This window comes from Camellia sinensis, chromosome 13 (genome assembly GCF_055761805.1).
Source record: "Camellia sinensis isolate YWXY chromosome 13, ASM5576180v1, whole genome shotgun sequence".
In the NCBI taxonomy this organism is placed as follows: Eukaryota; Viridiplantae; Streptophyta; class Magnoliopsida; order Ericales; family Theaceae; genus Camellia; species Camellia sinensis.
Window position 1 is genome coordinate 47,345,084 of NC_138973.1, and position 15,666 is coordinate 47,360,749.

Here is a 15,666-nt window from a genome sequence, read left to right on the forward strand (position 1 = left end):
TATACTAAAAAAAAATCAATATCTTATCAAAATAATAATATCTACCACTATTATTATATAATTGTGTTGTCTATGGCTAGTTATTATTTACATATAAATAAATTTAGTTATTATTTACGTTTATATTATTTAAATATATAAATAACATATTTATTTTTTTTTATATACATATTTATCCAAAACACCACCGTTGGATCTTTGCATAATCCAACGGTTGAGATCAAAACTCTGGAATGTTCTGTTATGATCATACCAAATCATTCTCAGTCGGCTCTCTCTCTCTCTCTAATAAGCTTGTTTTCCATTAATGAAGAAAACAAAACAAGTTATTTTCCACCTTTTAAAAGTGGAAATCATTATTATTCCTAATAAACTTGTTTTTCATTAATCACAGAAAACTTTTTCTGTTGAATTTCGTCTTCTAACGTACCAAATGCCAAAAAATGAGAAAAACGTTTTCCAGATTTCCATTGAAACAAACGGAGCATTATTTTATTTTATTTGTCATGAGCTGATTCTCGTCATTCTTTATTGAAATTAGAATAGTTAAAGAAATTATGAACTATATGGACTTGTATTGTATTTCTATTTGTCAAAATTATTTAACCACTGTTGTTCTGCGCCTTGTAGGGTTTGAAAAGGGAATGTTTAAAAGGATGAATGAGAAACAGGCTACGGAAAGAGAAGCGTATCTTTGGTCTGTCTCTGATATGTGAAGTGTACACCAAAGAAGACGACACAAACTTTGTTTTACTACTGCTAGGATGGTTCACAGAGTTGACCCTAACATGTCTAGTGGTGTTTGTCTGAGCTTCACAAAAAATAAAGGGCTCGTTTGGTTTGATTTTCTGAAAAAAATTTGGAAAATTTTCTCTACAAATAAGTTTTCAAAAATAATCAAACCAAACAAATTTTCTCAAAAAAATTTCTCAAAACTTGTAAACCAAACAAGTTTTCCAAACAAATCTCTCTCTCACACATATCAAATCAATCACTTTTTCCAAAACTCTATCTCAAAATAATTTTCCAAAACATCTTTTAAAAAAAACCAAACCAAACATGTTTTCGTACTTTTTATCTCTAAAACACATCTCTCAAACACAAACCAAACATACCCAAACTTTTTGATTGAATTAGTCAAAAATTTACTTGTCACCAACTTAAAAAGTTAAAAAGAAAACTTAATTTTTTCACTCACAATAACTACTTGTTTTACAATTTTTCAAATTAGCTTTTCAAACTTCTTGTGAAGTTTTTTTTTAAAAAAAATCTTTAAAAAATAGCCAACGCCAAATAATCTTTTGGATGTTCAAATGACAGCAATAATTTAAGCATTTATTATTACATTTTCTTATTCTATTAGTCAACAATAAAATGATTACAATCAAGAACCTTGTCAATGCATATCCTAATTTCTGAACAGAATGAATAGAGACAAAACCTATGAAACGAAACATATTACATACCCAAGCCCCAAGGGGTTTATTTCAAAATGGTATGAATGCAATCAATGAACATCAGAGTTGCAGTGGTGTTAGGCGATTAGTTCACTTGTACTCCTGAATCATAAGTATTGCCAGGCTTCCAATCTTGGGGTATGTTATTAACCGGAATAACCCAATTCTCACCATCATCATCACTAAATAGCATCCTTAATGACAATGGCCCACTTGGGGGTGAAGTGGTAGAAAACACTGCTCCATAGCTCCTATCCAATAGCTTGCACGCATAATTTTGTGTCTGCAAATTTTGAATAGTCTGTCAGATGCTTTGAAAAAACAATAAAAGATGCAATGGAACAGACAGGCTACTATTAATTTTTCAATAATGTCATTTGCTCATAAATAACATATGCATTTGTGCATAGAAAACTCAAGTCGTGATCTAGATTCATTTCAAGTGTTTATCTGTTGTTTTTCTCATTAGTTGTAGTAAAATTAATTATCTCCCTTCATACTGTACATGCGACTTTCATCGAATATAGTTTTTTTTCATAATTTTATATGTCTATAAAATTGGGTATGGAATCAAATTGAACCAAATTAAGTATTGGAAGAATCGGAAATATGTAGACATACCTCACATAGCTGGACAGCAGTGATGTCCTGTTTGCCTTGTTGATACCAAATGACAAAAGCCAGGTAGTTAGGATAGTTGCTGTTCTCATCTATCTTTATTGTCATATTTTTGCCTGGGTAGCTACATGACACACTATATGAGACAGAGACAGAAACAGAGTATTAGTAATCATCATTAGAATAATATTATACCAATAGAAGAAATATATATAAATTAATGCAATGATGTGGCCAAATTTAAACCTATCTTTTTAAAATAAAGAACCCACAAAGGCTATTATTTATGTATTGGGTAGGAATATTTTACCGTCGATATTCAATATCAACCACACCAAGGGCTAGAAGAGATGAGGCTGCATCTGTGGTCTGAGCCATCTCACCAAAGGCTTTCCTGCTTAGTATGAAGTCGGTTCGATCACTAGAACCATTGTCTGTTATGACTACATTCACTCCTTTGTCTGAGCAATAGTTACTGTTGGTGCACCTCACCTAGTAGTCAAACAAATTTTAACTTCATCATTGAGAAATATATCACACAATCAACTAAAAGCATAATTCTGTTTTGCTTAGTGGGTTATCCTTTTTCTTTTCTTTTTTGTTTTTGTTTTGAACGTAGAACTTGTATGAAAGACTATATTTCTGAAATAACTTTTTGTTTTTAGTTTATAGGAAAACACACAAAACTTTGTTTGATGATCTATTTCTGAGAAATTTTCTAAAACTCACAAAATTGAAAAAATACCATAGCAGAGAAAGTATTTGGTGTAAAGGATATATCATGGTGATATACACTTTCTATCCATGTATGTAGTGGGTCGACAAAGAGAGAAAAATGCGTTAAAGTGATGTATCCGTCACACAAAATATGACCTCATAAAAATAACGAGTGTTTTCGAAATTTGCATTATTGTTCTTCAAAAAACATGAAAAACAAAAGCGAAGAAAACAAAACATGTTTTCAGCCTTGTTTTCCTCCAACAATCAGAGTAATCACCTGGTAGCAAGCACCACAGCCTAGACCGGCACGATAGAGATCAGATGCAGCTGATACATCCCCACCATTAAGTGTTGCTCCAAAGGTACCAAATCCACATGCCCCAGCTGCAAATTAAATCAAACACATCAACACAGTAGCAGATTAACACACCTATATATTCAAGTAGACACTCGCCTTAAATCTGACTGATATGCCAAGCACTAACTGGTCAATATTAAAATAGGCCAATGACATTGACTAATCAATACTTAACACGTCAGTTGAATTCAAGTCAATTGTCGACTTGTATATCATTTTCCATAACATTTAACAGTAAATAAAAGTCGATATGAACAGTCATGTACATATATAGAGTTCGAACTCTCACTTTCTGTTCCTTGTTCATCAGAATTCGGATAATAAGCGGCACGAGAATGAGTGAAACAGTCACTGCATGTTGCCGCATCTCCCAGAGTTTGCATAAGAAGAAAAGTTACTAACGAAATCAAAATATACAAATGAGGAGTGGCCATTGTAGAATACAAAAGAGAGAAATCAAAAGAGAAGGAAAAAGATGGTTGTGCATAAAGTGAAACATGGGTTGTGGTTTATTTATAGTGAATTTTACCAGCTGACCACCTTGAGTTTGGTAAAATCTATGACTTTGACATTCTCTGTGTAAATCCATTCTTTTTCTTTTTAGAGTTTCTAGCAACCTTGTTAGACTAACGTCGAAAAGTGCTTTCCCTTCAATATTTTATAGTACTTTTAGTCAGTCTTTTTCTTTTTCTTTTTTTTTTTTTTTTTGAACTAGTTAGTCAGTCCTTAATGTTGATGTTTTTGTACCCACTTAGGAAATTGTAATCAAATCAAAGAGTTGCAGTGTGAAATACGCCACAGATTAGTTGCTAACAAATTCAAGGTTTCATCAATTCTACTATGCATCAGCATACGCACAGTATTCAAAAATTGAAATGTATGGATCAAATTCATTTTAAATGTCACTCACACTTTACCAAATTTAAATTTGCACTATACACTTCATCTTCTAAATACTTTTTTAAATATTATTTTGTGTAAATTTCACTTCCCACCGCTATATCTTACACTCAATCCCAATTTTAATTGTCTCACCTAATTCTTAGATTTCGAATCAAGTTACAATTAAGCTCGGTTATACAACGGCTTTTTGAAAATTGACAGAAAAATTAAAGTGAGATTCTCATAAAAGTATAAGTGCGCTGACGACTAAAGTTGAGGGACTAAAATGAAAATTTAGGGGTAAGTATAATTAGTATTATCATGTGGGTATATTCTTTGTTAATTTTTAAAAATGACGTTATAGTAAATGTAAAGCATAGGGTATATAGTGAAATTTATCTTCTTCTTTTTTATGATGCATAGATTTTTCTTTTTCTTTTTTCTTTTTTATTGACAAGAGTCTATCATTAATTATTAAATTAGCTCTCAGGGAATGCTAGACCCCCAACCTCTCCCTTGCAAGCACCTGCCTCCATTATTCATGCAAGCATACTTTTTCTGAACTTCTGTATGAGTTGATTCTAATGACAATAGTGCATTTGAACATGAATATTTCATTGAAGAAATTCTGTGGTAATTATTGATGCATACGTATGTCAGAAGCATACTTTGGATAGGCACAACACAACACAACACAAGGTGGAAAAACTTTACAACATATTTTGATTCCTTGGCTAATTTGAACATGAATGAACATGTTATTGGCCCGGACCATGCCTTGAGGTGATTGACCTAACAGGAGAGAGAGAGAGAGAGAGAGAGAGAGAGATTATAGTAGTTTGAAAGAGAGAACATACTATGGGGTATAGCTTGAGGTAGAAGTAAAATATTGAACGATGTGATGAGTTAGGTGCTTTTGCACCAACTTCAGGTTAGGCATCTATTGATGTTCCCACTTGCAGTAATGATCACCTGGTTTCTGATTTGTATTTATCATTTATATTATTTATATATGGAAGGTGTAAAGGAAAGTCCCATATCTTTATAAACTAAACATAGTGCTCAACGACAAGCACAGGCTCCAAGTGCTAATTTTGTTCTGCAAAAATGATTAATTTGCAAGGTGAAATCTAAGCCGAAATCAACCGACATTGAAAGCCCGTCATTTCACCATTCCGATACAAGCCAAACACGTTAGTTAGTTTTGGCTTGAGTGTAAATAATCTCCGCTAATTTTATACATCATAAATCATAATCATACTGTTTGTTTCTACATTGTAATTTTGGTTTTAAAAATCTCTGATACCATATATAAGACTTTTTTAAACTAACTGGAAACTATAATTATATTCAGGAGGAGGAGGGTAAAGTAGAGCGAACACGAAAATAGACTGGCATCAAGCAACCATCGGGGCGGTGGCCTAGTGGAGAATGCAGTTCTCTCCCTAATGGTGACTCAGGTTCGAATCTTGAGAGTGCAAAACGGTTGAATTTTTCAACTCTCTTTGAGATCTTGTACTATACTCTAATCGACTTTGGGCTATTCTGTGATTATCCAAAATTAAGACCCACAAATGCTTATTCTGATTATCCTTGGACTATTTAGTAGTTGCCCGAGAATAAGACCTACAAATGCGATGATAACACCACAAACCATCATTTTTTGTTATAAAAATAAAAAATAAAATAAAATAAATAAAGACTGGCATCGAGCAAGTCCATTGAACCACCCCACATCCACATCCACATCAGCCATGACATGGAATCCATTTTTAGGGTCATGGACCCCACAATTGCCTACTGTCAAATTCTATTAGTAGCGAAGCTATAAATATATATGGAATAATTTGTAGTCTTTTTCATTGATTATTAAAATGTTCAAAGGCACGATCTCAGCCCTCTCAGGGACCTTGATTCAAGGCGGCTGGACCCTGCTAGTCTGTGTCATGGCAGAAGTTGTTTTGTGACTTGGGACAATGTTGTAAATGAATTTATATAAAAGTCATTCATTATATCATTTATTTGTATATGATTTATGTAAAAGTCATGCAAATTAATGGTAGGCATTTGTGGTATGATTACCTCAAGTTTTTTAGAAGTTAGGATACCATCATGTTTGGTCTCAGAAAATTAAATTTACATTTCAGAAAATTAAATTTTTTATTTTTCATATTTTTTTATTTTTAGTAAATTTTTTAAATATTTTATGCATTTTTTATATTTTTTTAGATACATATAATCTAAATAAACTTAAAAAGTATAATATTTGTGGGGAAAAAAAACTTTAAAAATTCACCAAATACAAAAAATATTTTTAAAAAATACAAAAATTTAATACATTTTCGTATTTTATTGTATTCAATGAATTTTTTAAAAAAATTGTATACAATTTTTTTTACTTCTTAAGTAAATTAAGATTAAGTAGATCTAAAAATTAAAAAATATATATATAATTAAAATATTTAAAAAACCATTAAAAATATAAAAAATATGAATTGAAAATTCAGATAACTGTTTTTGAAAACTCAAAACCAAACAGGGTGATAATACTACTGGTGATCTTAAATTTGGAAAAATACTAAATCTAGGTAAGAATTTGAAATTTAAAAAATAAAAAAATTAAAATTAAAAAACACTTTTAGTTACTACACTTGAAGAACCTAAAATTTTTTAAAAAATAAATGAAAAGTTCACTAACTACAAAAATAAACATATTTGACACAAATTTAATTTAATTTTTTTTTTTAAGAAAAAAAAAAAGCTAAAAATTTTGTGATTTTTTTAACGTTTGCCAAACAAAACTTAAGACCATAAACCTAGAATTCTTAATCAGGCTTATATATGATAATCCTTAATACGAGTAAATAAGTGACTTATTTTTTGTGATCCGCAAATAAGTGACTTATGTTGAATGATTTGCAAGCAACACTGCACAAGTTCTCCAAATATCCATTCTTTTATTGGTTTTTTTGATGATGATTGTAGTTCCTTTTAGGAATGGATTAGATAATGACCCTAACCACAGAAAACAAGATGATCAATTAATGCATTTTCCATTTTTTAAATCAAAAAGCACACAGAGGGAATAAACTAATGTAGTGTTATTTTCAAATGTAGCTTTTTTGCTTATCCATGATATGCTCCTCAAAGAGAGAAACAGAGAGAAAACTACTAAAAAATAAAACAAAAAAATCCTTTAAAATGCAACTTTACTTGTTGGGTACAAAACCAGTAATTAGCTCCCAACTTTTCAGAAAGTATTAGGAAGCCACATCTGGAAAATAATTTTCTTTTTGAGTCATTGCATGTAGTCAAACACTTCCTTCCTAGCAATAACCAGAAACTTTTAACTAACCCACCTGGTTAGAACTGTTTAATTGAATAATAATCTTTGTTTAAGAATGAAATTCTAAGTCCACGTGCCCATATATTATGCTTTATAGTCTATTTAGGCCAACACAAAGAATTATGGTTGGTTTTTTCTCTTTCTTTTCTGAGTTGATCAAATTTTCATGTAAGAGGAGGGGGAAAAAAATAGTCAATACCAATTTATTCACAAAGTCTTCTGTTTTTAGCATGGAAACTATGAGATTCGACATGTTTAGCTCTTCAAAGATTGTATTCTTTTCTATAAATAGATTTAAGCGAATCGTAATACATGAAAGCAAGCTTTGAGAGCTATGCGGTTATGGACATACACACCAAGTCCAATGGAAATTTTGAGGGCTGAACGGATTGATGTGGTTCATTGTAACAGTGACAAAAACCCAAGTAGTGTATCATGAGAATCCTTCCAAGGTTCACAAACCAAACACACTTTTTACTTAAATTCTTTTAATGTATATTTTGAAAATCAAACCAAACAAGACCCAAAATCCTGAAAAATACATTCTCAATACCCTCGTAGGCCAAAATTTCTAATTTCTCTAATAAATTTTGTTACAAATACAGAAACAGATTATAAAATCAAATACAAAATATATTATCAAGTAGTTTAGAACTTTTCACTTTGTGATTCCAACATTGAGGGGTATGTCATTTTGTGATTACATAGTCACCCCGCTGAATTATCTTTCCTCCACCATCCAATGGACAAAAATAATCCTTCAAATCTTATCATATATTTTATCACACTCTAATCAAACAATAATCTTATTTGCATATATCCCTAATCCAGTCCCCCAAACATGGCCCCAGATTAGAGGTTGGTTTGGTTATAAGTAGTTGCCTTTTCTGTATTCTCGCAAGTTGGTAACAATCCAACAATTACTTGGACTCTGGGCCTCCTCTTCTGTGGGCCCTTACAAGCCCGCTTAAATAGTCTCGGTTATGTCGCTCATAAGCATTAACTGAGCCCGTTAATGGGAGCCTCGTAGGGTGGCCACGGGCCCAATGGCCCACCTAAATGAACACATGTTAAAATAAAATAAATATCGGGTCCATCATTAATACTCAACCCAATGATTTAAAAATCGGATCGGTAAGCAAACCGAAAAAATGATGAAGTGAGCGGGTCACCAGTTCAACCATCGGGTTGAACCAGAATCGAACCATGACGTAATAAATATATAAAATTATATTTAAATAAAAATATAAGTAATAAAATTATAAATTAAAAATATTAAATTATCTTAAATATTTCTCCTAATTTTTTTTATTGAAAAATATAATAATATATTTTAAAATATTATTAATTTTAATTTTAGAAGAGGAAATCAAATATTCAATATTCCCTGCATATGATTTTAATTCAAATAATTTGATTGAAAGAAGAATAAAAATTTTTGAGGGATATCAAAATTTCAAGTCTCCCTCCAATATATTTGATTGAATCCCACATGGATTTCTTGAGTTTTTTTTAAAAGAATTTTTTTTTTATAAATAGGTAGAGACATTCACAATAATTTTAAACTCTTAATGGGATTCCTCACAAGAGTAGACCCTTGAAAAAGAGTTTTCAATTAAAATTTTCTTATATATATATATATATATATATAATAAGAAAGACAAAGAAAATAAAGAAAGAAAGAATAAAAAAAATTAGAAGAAATCAAAAAAAAATCAAAATTTTCAATTTCAATGACCCGCAAACTGTCTCCGGATCGCCAGTTCAACCGCCGGCTTTCTCGGTTCTCTCTAAATAAACTGGTTTTTAGCTTTGAATGGTTTAGAAGACATATTTGGACCGGAATCCTAACCGGTTGACGGTTCAGCTGGTTGAATCGACTGGTCCGATCCGATTTTCAAAACCATGACTCAACCACCACCACATTGACGCCACTTCATCACTGCCATTACTTTAATTAAGATACTATTTGACATCTCTTGTAAAATATATATTTTTTAAGTCACATTATTTTTTTATTTTTTTACACATCTTTTTATAAAAAATTCAAAAATATATTTATTTAGATCATCCCAAACACCTTCTAAATATATTTTTAACAAAAGTAAAGAATGGCAATGTAATTTTGAAAAGAGTAATGTTAAAAACTCTCAATTTGGATTTTTAAAATGAGATTACATAATTAATTATATGACAAATCAAAAATTGACATTCATCAAGCCACATCATTGTTGATCAAATTATATAAAGAAAATTGTGAGTCTTAATCATTTTTCACTTAAAAATTTCAAGAAAAATCTTTGTAATTATCAAAAATCTCTAAGAATTTAACCCTTTTATTTTCTTTCCCTTCAGTTTTTCCGACAAACAAACAAAAAATATGAATTACTGTTTAAGAGTTTTATTTTGCATTTCCTCAATGTAGCTTTTTGTAAGTAACCAAACAAGATGATTATTTCCTTTCTGATTTTTTCTTTTTTCCCATTGTCTTCCATCTCCAAATGGTGAGCCACACACAGCTCAAGGGTTGATCGAAATTAAAGAAGGAAAACCTCAGGTGTGTTAGCGGAATAAACTCCTTTTCATATATATATATTTTATAAGTTTCAATTCGAACTCGTATCTATTATCTAAACCGTTTATCTTATAAGGTCTATAATAAAGGTCATTCATATAATAAATAATTTCATCAGAAAATTATAAATACAAAAATAAATCACATTTTGTTTTATAAAATAAAATTGTAAATATAATTAAATTTAAATAATTTATTTTATAAAATAAAATACAATTTATTCTTATGTTTGAAGCTCATATTTTGCATGAATGACTTTCGTTGCGAGGCTTATAATAGACTGTTCGGATCATTGTTTGAATTAAAACATATAAAAATAGCATAAAAAGAATATGAAGTGTTATGGAGAGATGAAGTATAGAGAGATGAGATATGAAGGGTAGCTTATCGACTCACATACATTAGCCTTGTTTGGTGGACTTTTTTTAAGTTAAAAATTGATAATTAAAAAGTAGAAACTAAAAGCACTCCTATCCTAACTTTCAAATGCTTAGTTTATTTAAGTTATTTTTGCCTAATAAGTTATAAGCAGAAATTTTATCAAACAGCCTGACACAGACTTCCAAATCAAAATAAGTTATAATTACTCCCAAAAACTATAACAAACAGGCTCACTCTAGAGTTGTAAAACAAGAAAAATTGTTTTGTCTTTTAAAAATGGGCAAATTACAAATACCCCCTCGAGGTTTGATAAAAATATAGATTCCCTCCTGAGGTTTGGGAAATTATAAATTGTCCCCTGAGAGTTAAATTTTCATAACAAATTAGGGGAAATTAGGGGGGAATGTGTATGAAAATAAAAACCTCAGGGGATAATTTGTTATGAAAATATAAACCTCAGGGGGCGAGATGTAATTTCTTAAACATCATGAGAGAATCTGTATTTTCACCAAATCTCGAGTAATTTGCTCTTTAAAAATTCTAATTAGGCTATTTACTTTTTCAATTATTTATCTAATGTATAAGAAAAAAAATTAATAAATAATGATTATATAATCAATAAAATTATCGGTAATACAGATCACTAAAATCACAGGGACTAATGTCAGCTTAATAAGCTGCAGTACAAGAAAAAGAAAAAAAAAAGGGTCAAATTATCGAGATCCACGTGATGCTATATTAGTTGTGTATTAGCGGTGTTGAATTAGTCGTGTGAAGCTCACCTATTATGGGGGGCGTATGTGATAATTTTTCCAGTCACAGACATCTCCGCGGAAGATTCTTTCGGGTTTAGCTCTTTGATTCGCTGAAAGATTCTTTTGGGTTTCTTTCTCTCTCCTTTTTTTCAGGTGTACCCTTTAAATCATTTTTCTTTTCCTTTGATCAAAGAAGAGCCAATCGGTCTGCTTTTGAATACCCATTTCGTATACAAATTTTCACTGACAACCCTTTTCTGGAAATTGGCCAGTATCAATCCTACAATGACGGTTTCTTCGGTTGAAAACGCAGTAGACAGGTGATTTGTATTCTCAAAATAGGCCTACCCATATGAGAGGAAGAACTGTATAAATGTAACAAAAATTAACTGTCGATTCATAATTTCATATTTTGTCTGCTTTTGATTTGATGAATCTCCAACATTCTTGGAAGATCTTATATGGGTTGTGTTTATATTTTTTATTTCTTCATCTGTACACCATCTATGCCCTTTGTCACAATATTCATTCCCATTTCCATGTGTTGTTGAGATATTCTTTCGTAACCATTTTTTGAAATTGTTATGCTTTTTGTAAGATTTTGCTTAAACATTAATAGAATTTCAAATCAGGGTTAGTGTTTTGTATGATTCCCGTTAGTATTCCTTTAGAAATTATCTTTATTGTGTGTATATATGATTCTGCACACATCTGTCCACAGAAATTCAGATCCCCATTTCTTTATCATATGTTGTGCTCAATTCAATCACATCGTATTCTTGACATCTTTCATTTGTTTTGTGATTAGAATAATTAAATTTATGTTATACACAGCGCTCGCCCCTGTTCATTTGATTTCTTCTGGTGTGGAACTCTTTTTCCTTTTGTTTTTGTTAGAATAAATTGTGCATTATTGATGTATTGAATGTATTAAGTAGCTCTCCTTTATAGAGGAGTTACAAGCCGAAAGAGAAAACATTAATGATGAAAGCATTACTAACATAATGATTAAAGTAGCACTAACATAGCATTAATCATAGAATATACATGCACTAACATAGAATATATTAATATGATTAGTGCTATGTTAGTGCTACTTTAATCATTATGTTAATGATTCTTTCATCATTAATGTTTTCTCCTTCGGCTTGTAACTCCTCTATAAAGGAGAGCTACTTAATACATTCAATACATCAATAATACACAATTTATTTTATATACATAATTCTACAACGGTTCGATACAATCACACGGCGTCTTCTACAACCGTCCAGCACAACCATGCAGTGTCTTCTACAACTATCTGACACGACCATACAGTATCTCCTATTTTATTTTCTTGTTTTGTTACTCTCTCCAAATTCAAGTTGGTTTATGTTTATCCTCCTTGAGTTTGAGGGGGCTGTTAATATATTCTATGTTAGTGCATGTATATTCTATGATTAATGCTATGTTAGTGCTACTTTAATCATTATGTTAGTGATGCTTTCATCATTAATGTTTTCTTTTTCGGCTTGTAACTCCTCTATAAAGGAGAGCTACTTAATACATTCAATACATCAATAACACACAATTTATTCTATATACATAATTCTAACAGTTTTCTATTTAAAAAATTAACCCCTTTGTTGGTGATTTGGTATATGATCTTGATCATTTGAGTGGGTGATTAGATGCAAAGTTTTGATAATGTAATTAAGCACTTATGTAAATTGAATTATGAATCTTTGGACATTAAGTTTTGATGATTTTATGCAGCTTGATCAGGTATGAACTGTTTGTTTGATTTTGGATTCCTTCTAAACTCTGTCAAAAGAAATATTTGGAACATAGAGTATTTGTATACACAAGAAGCACAATGAACAAGTTAATTTTTCTGTCTGATCAAAATCTGATCTGATGGACCAAGTGAACAAGTTAATTTTGCTGTCTGATCAAAATCTGATCTGATGGACCAAGTGGCGGTTTACATGAGTTGGACAAAAATAGCAGGAAATTTCCTTTCATTGGATATTTTGAAGAGTAGTAATTTACAAACAGAAAATGCATACAGAAAACTTATACATAATGATTTGGCCGAGGTTTGAGCCTATCACTTTAGAACAAAGAGCCTATTGAGATGACTTTAATTAGACAAATAGCACTGTCTCATCATTCTGGTGTAATATTCTGTATAAAATTCTGGTGGAATAGCATTTTCCAATTGTGAATTGTTGACTTATATCCCCTTGATTTCGTTTAAGCAGCGCATCCCCTCTCTCTAGACTTGCTCCTCTCGAAGCAATACTATTCGACATTGATGGAACTCTATGTGATTCAGATCCCTTTCACTACCAAGCATACCGTGAAATGCTTCCAGAGGTAGAGTTTTTTTCTTTTTCTTTTTTTGATTATGTTGGGAAAAAAATATGTTCTGGTTTCATGATGTTTTTCTTTTCAATCACATTTTCATCGCACCATGTCATGATTAGGGGAGCAAAATCTTTCTATTGACATACCTGAACAAAAATGTTGAGCTAAGCTCGAATTGGAATACTAGAAACTTAAAAGAAACATGTCAAAACAAAGTTAACAACCAAAACAGAAATTCCTTGACCAACTAATTGCAAAAATGAAACTTTCATAAAACAAAGAAAATGCTATGATACTGAATAATTTGTGTTTGGACAAATTGCTTTGGGATATTAACAGATAATGCAGTGTTTGACAGATAGGTTTCAATGGCGGGGTTCCAATTACTGAGGAATTTTATGCTGAATTTATTTCTGGGAAGCATAATGAAGACGTGGCTACATTCCTTTTCCCTGATGATCACCAACGGGGCATAAAATTCACGGATGACAAGGAAGCCATGTTTCGGAGGTAAATTTCACTTTTTTTTTCCCGAGAAACGTTTTAATCCTCCCATATTGTAACTTATTTCATGAAGGAAAAAAAACAGATTGGCAAAGGATAAAATGCAGGCTGTGAATGGCCTATACAAACTGAAGAAATGGATCGAAGATCGTGGTTTGAGACGGGCTGCTGTTACTAATGCTCCTAGAGAAAATGCTGAACTGGTGATTTCAACTCTCGGACTTTCTGATTTCTTTGAATTTGTTATTTTGGGGAGCGAATGTGAGCATGCAAAACCGTACCCGGATCCATACTTGAAGGCTCTTGAACTACTCAAGGTGTCAAAAGATCACACTTTCATATTTGAGGTATGATTTCTTTCCAGACTTGCTGGGTCTTTCTTTGTTTCAAAAACGCAAAAAACTTGTTTTGGCCATTTTTTATAGAAACTGTTTTTGGGAACAACCCACTTTTTAGAAAACACCACAAGGCGGTTGTTTTCAAATTTTTTAAAACTGTTTCGCACAAAAATAGTTTTAATGAGTGTTTTCCAAACTTCTCATTGTTTGTTTGTTTTTTTTTTTTTTTTTTTTTTAAAACACAAAAAACCAGTGCTGGACACAAAAGGGGCAAATTTCTCAAAATTCTGATTACTCCTATGCAATTTCAAGTATGTTTATAACAGAAATTAGCATCTTGGCCCCTCCAAAATCTATATAATTTTACTTCAACCCTTTTAAACTTCACAAAAATCTCATTAGCCTATGCAATTTTGAGTGTTTATAAAAGAAATTAGCATTTTATTCTCCCAAAATCTATATAAACTTTACTTTGTTTGACCCCTCCTTTATATGATTTATGGGACCTCCACTGCGCAAAATGGAAGCAAAGAAACAAAAACACAACATTTATGAAGAATGAACACCAAACCAAACATACCCGCAGTTTCCCTTAGTTTGCTAAGGCCTTCAAATAATTTGGTCTTCTTTTTTTTCTCCCTTCCTTAGGATTCTGTTTCTGGAATTAAAGCTGGTGTGGCAGCTGGGATGCCGGTTGTTGGTCTGTTGACTGGAAACCCGGAGCATTTTTTAATGGAAGCAAAGCCTTCATTTCTTATAAAGAATTTTGAAGATCCAAAGTTGTGGGCTGCTCTGGAAGAGCTTGATGGAAAGTCAGGTGTGACAAGAAGTGCAGCTTGAAAGATTTATCATATCGCATTGAGCTAGGATGAAACTATTGAATTACTTTGAATAATTATGTTGTAGAGGAGCTGAATGCCTCCATCTAATAATCAGAATGAAGAAAATATGTGAAACCATTTCATTGTTTTGCTTATGATATGACAACATTGGTGTTGTTGGTTGTATCGTAAGTGAGCCGCTTATGGCTTCTTCCTTTTTTTCTTTTTGTTTTATTTTACTTTTTTTTTTTTTTGAAATTGTCAGACCATTCATTGTAATTTCTGCTTACAATTTATGTAGCAAAAACAACTTAAATAAACTGGAGAAAAAAAAGTGATTATCCTGAATCTGGGAAGGGAGATTTTTGGATTCTGCTTATAGATTATTAGTTTTCAACAAATAGGCTCTTTGAGTTTTGGACACATCACTATCATGGTTACACAAAAAGAAGCTAGCCCTCTCTATGCATTCCTTGTACAAGCATGAAAATATGTTACTGGTTAGATTAAACAGAAGATCCAATCATATTTGATATGATTGCAAAGAAGTCAGTGCTAT

The 15,666-nt window shown here is 31.4% G+C and overlaps 2 protein-coding genes across 3 annotated transcripts; one reads left to right on the forward strand and one right to left on the reverse strand.

The window, feature by feature from the left end:
- Window positions 1-1,314: 1,314 nt before the first annotated feature.
- Window positions 1,315-3,779, reverse strand: LOC114288477 (expansin-like B1). The gene is made up of 5 exons (XM_028231985.2): window positions 3,443-3,779; window positions 3,073-3,179; window positions 2,386-2,567; window positions 2,079-2,211; window positions 1,315-1,740 (listed from the first exon to the last, which is right to left on the reverse strand). The coding sequence occupies exons 1-5, from the start codon at window positions 3,585-3,587 to the stop codon at window positions 1,543-1,545; spliced, it is 765 nt and encodes a 254-aa protein (XP_028087786.1). The 5' UTR covers window positions 3,588-3,779; the 3' UTR covers window positions 1,315-1,542.
- A 7,209-nt stretch (window positions 3,780-10,988) lies between these two features.
- Window positions 10,989-15,455, forward strand: LOC114288478 (haloacid dehalogenase-like hydrolase domain-containing protein Sgpp). Of its 2 annotated transcripts, XM_028231987.2 has the most exons (6): window positions 10,989-11,245; window positions 11,365-11,412; window positions 13,339-13,453; window positions 13,803-13,954; window positions 14,034-14,295; window positions 14,935-15,455. In XM_028231987.2, exons 2-6 carry the CDS (start codon window positions 11,378-11,380, stop codon window positions 15,124-15,126), a joined length of 756 nt encoding a protein of 251 aa, XP_028087788.2. In that variant the 5' UTR covers window positions 10,989-11,245; window positions 11,365-11,377; the 3' UTR covers window positions 15,127-15,455. The 2 variants fall into 2 exon arrangements, with proteins under 2 accessions (XP_028087788.2, XP_028087787.2); XM_028231986.2 differs by having other exon boundaries at window positions 10,989-11,412.
- Window positions 15,456-15,666: the final 211 nt, after the last annotated feature.

Excerpts from the sequence above, each read along its gene's own strand:
- LOC114288477 (XM_028231985.2), bottom strand. The coding sequence starts at position 3,587 with ATGGCCACTCCTCATTTGTATATTTTGATTTCGTTAGTAACTTTTCTT. Across the intron at positions 3,180-3,442 it reads TGATGAACAAGGAACAGAAA|CTGGGGCATGTGGATTTGGT; the intron begins GTGAGAGTTCGA and ends TTTAATTTGCAG. Across the intron at positions 2,212-2,385 it reads GTTGATATTGAATATCGACG|TGTGTCATGTAGCTACCCAG; the intron begins GTAAAATATTCC and ends TGTCTCATATAG.
- LOC114288478 (XM_028231986.2), top strand. The coding sequence starts at position 11,378 with ATGACGGTTTCTTCGGTTGAAAACGCAGTAGACAG. Across the intron at positions 13,955-14,033 it reads AAGGAAGCCATGTTTCGGAG|ATTGGCAAAGGATAAAATGC; the intron begins GTAAATTTCACT and ends GAAAAAAAACAG. Across the intron at positions 14,296-14,934 it reads ATCACACTTTCATATTTGAG|GATTCTGTTTCTGGAATTAA; the intron begins GTATGATTTCTT and ends TCCCTTCCTTAG.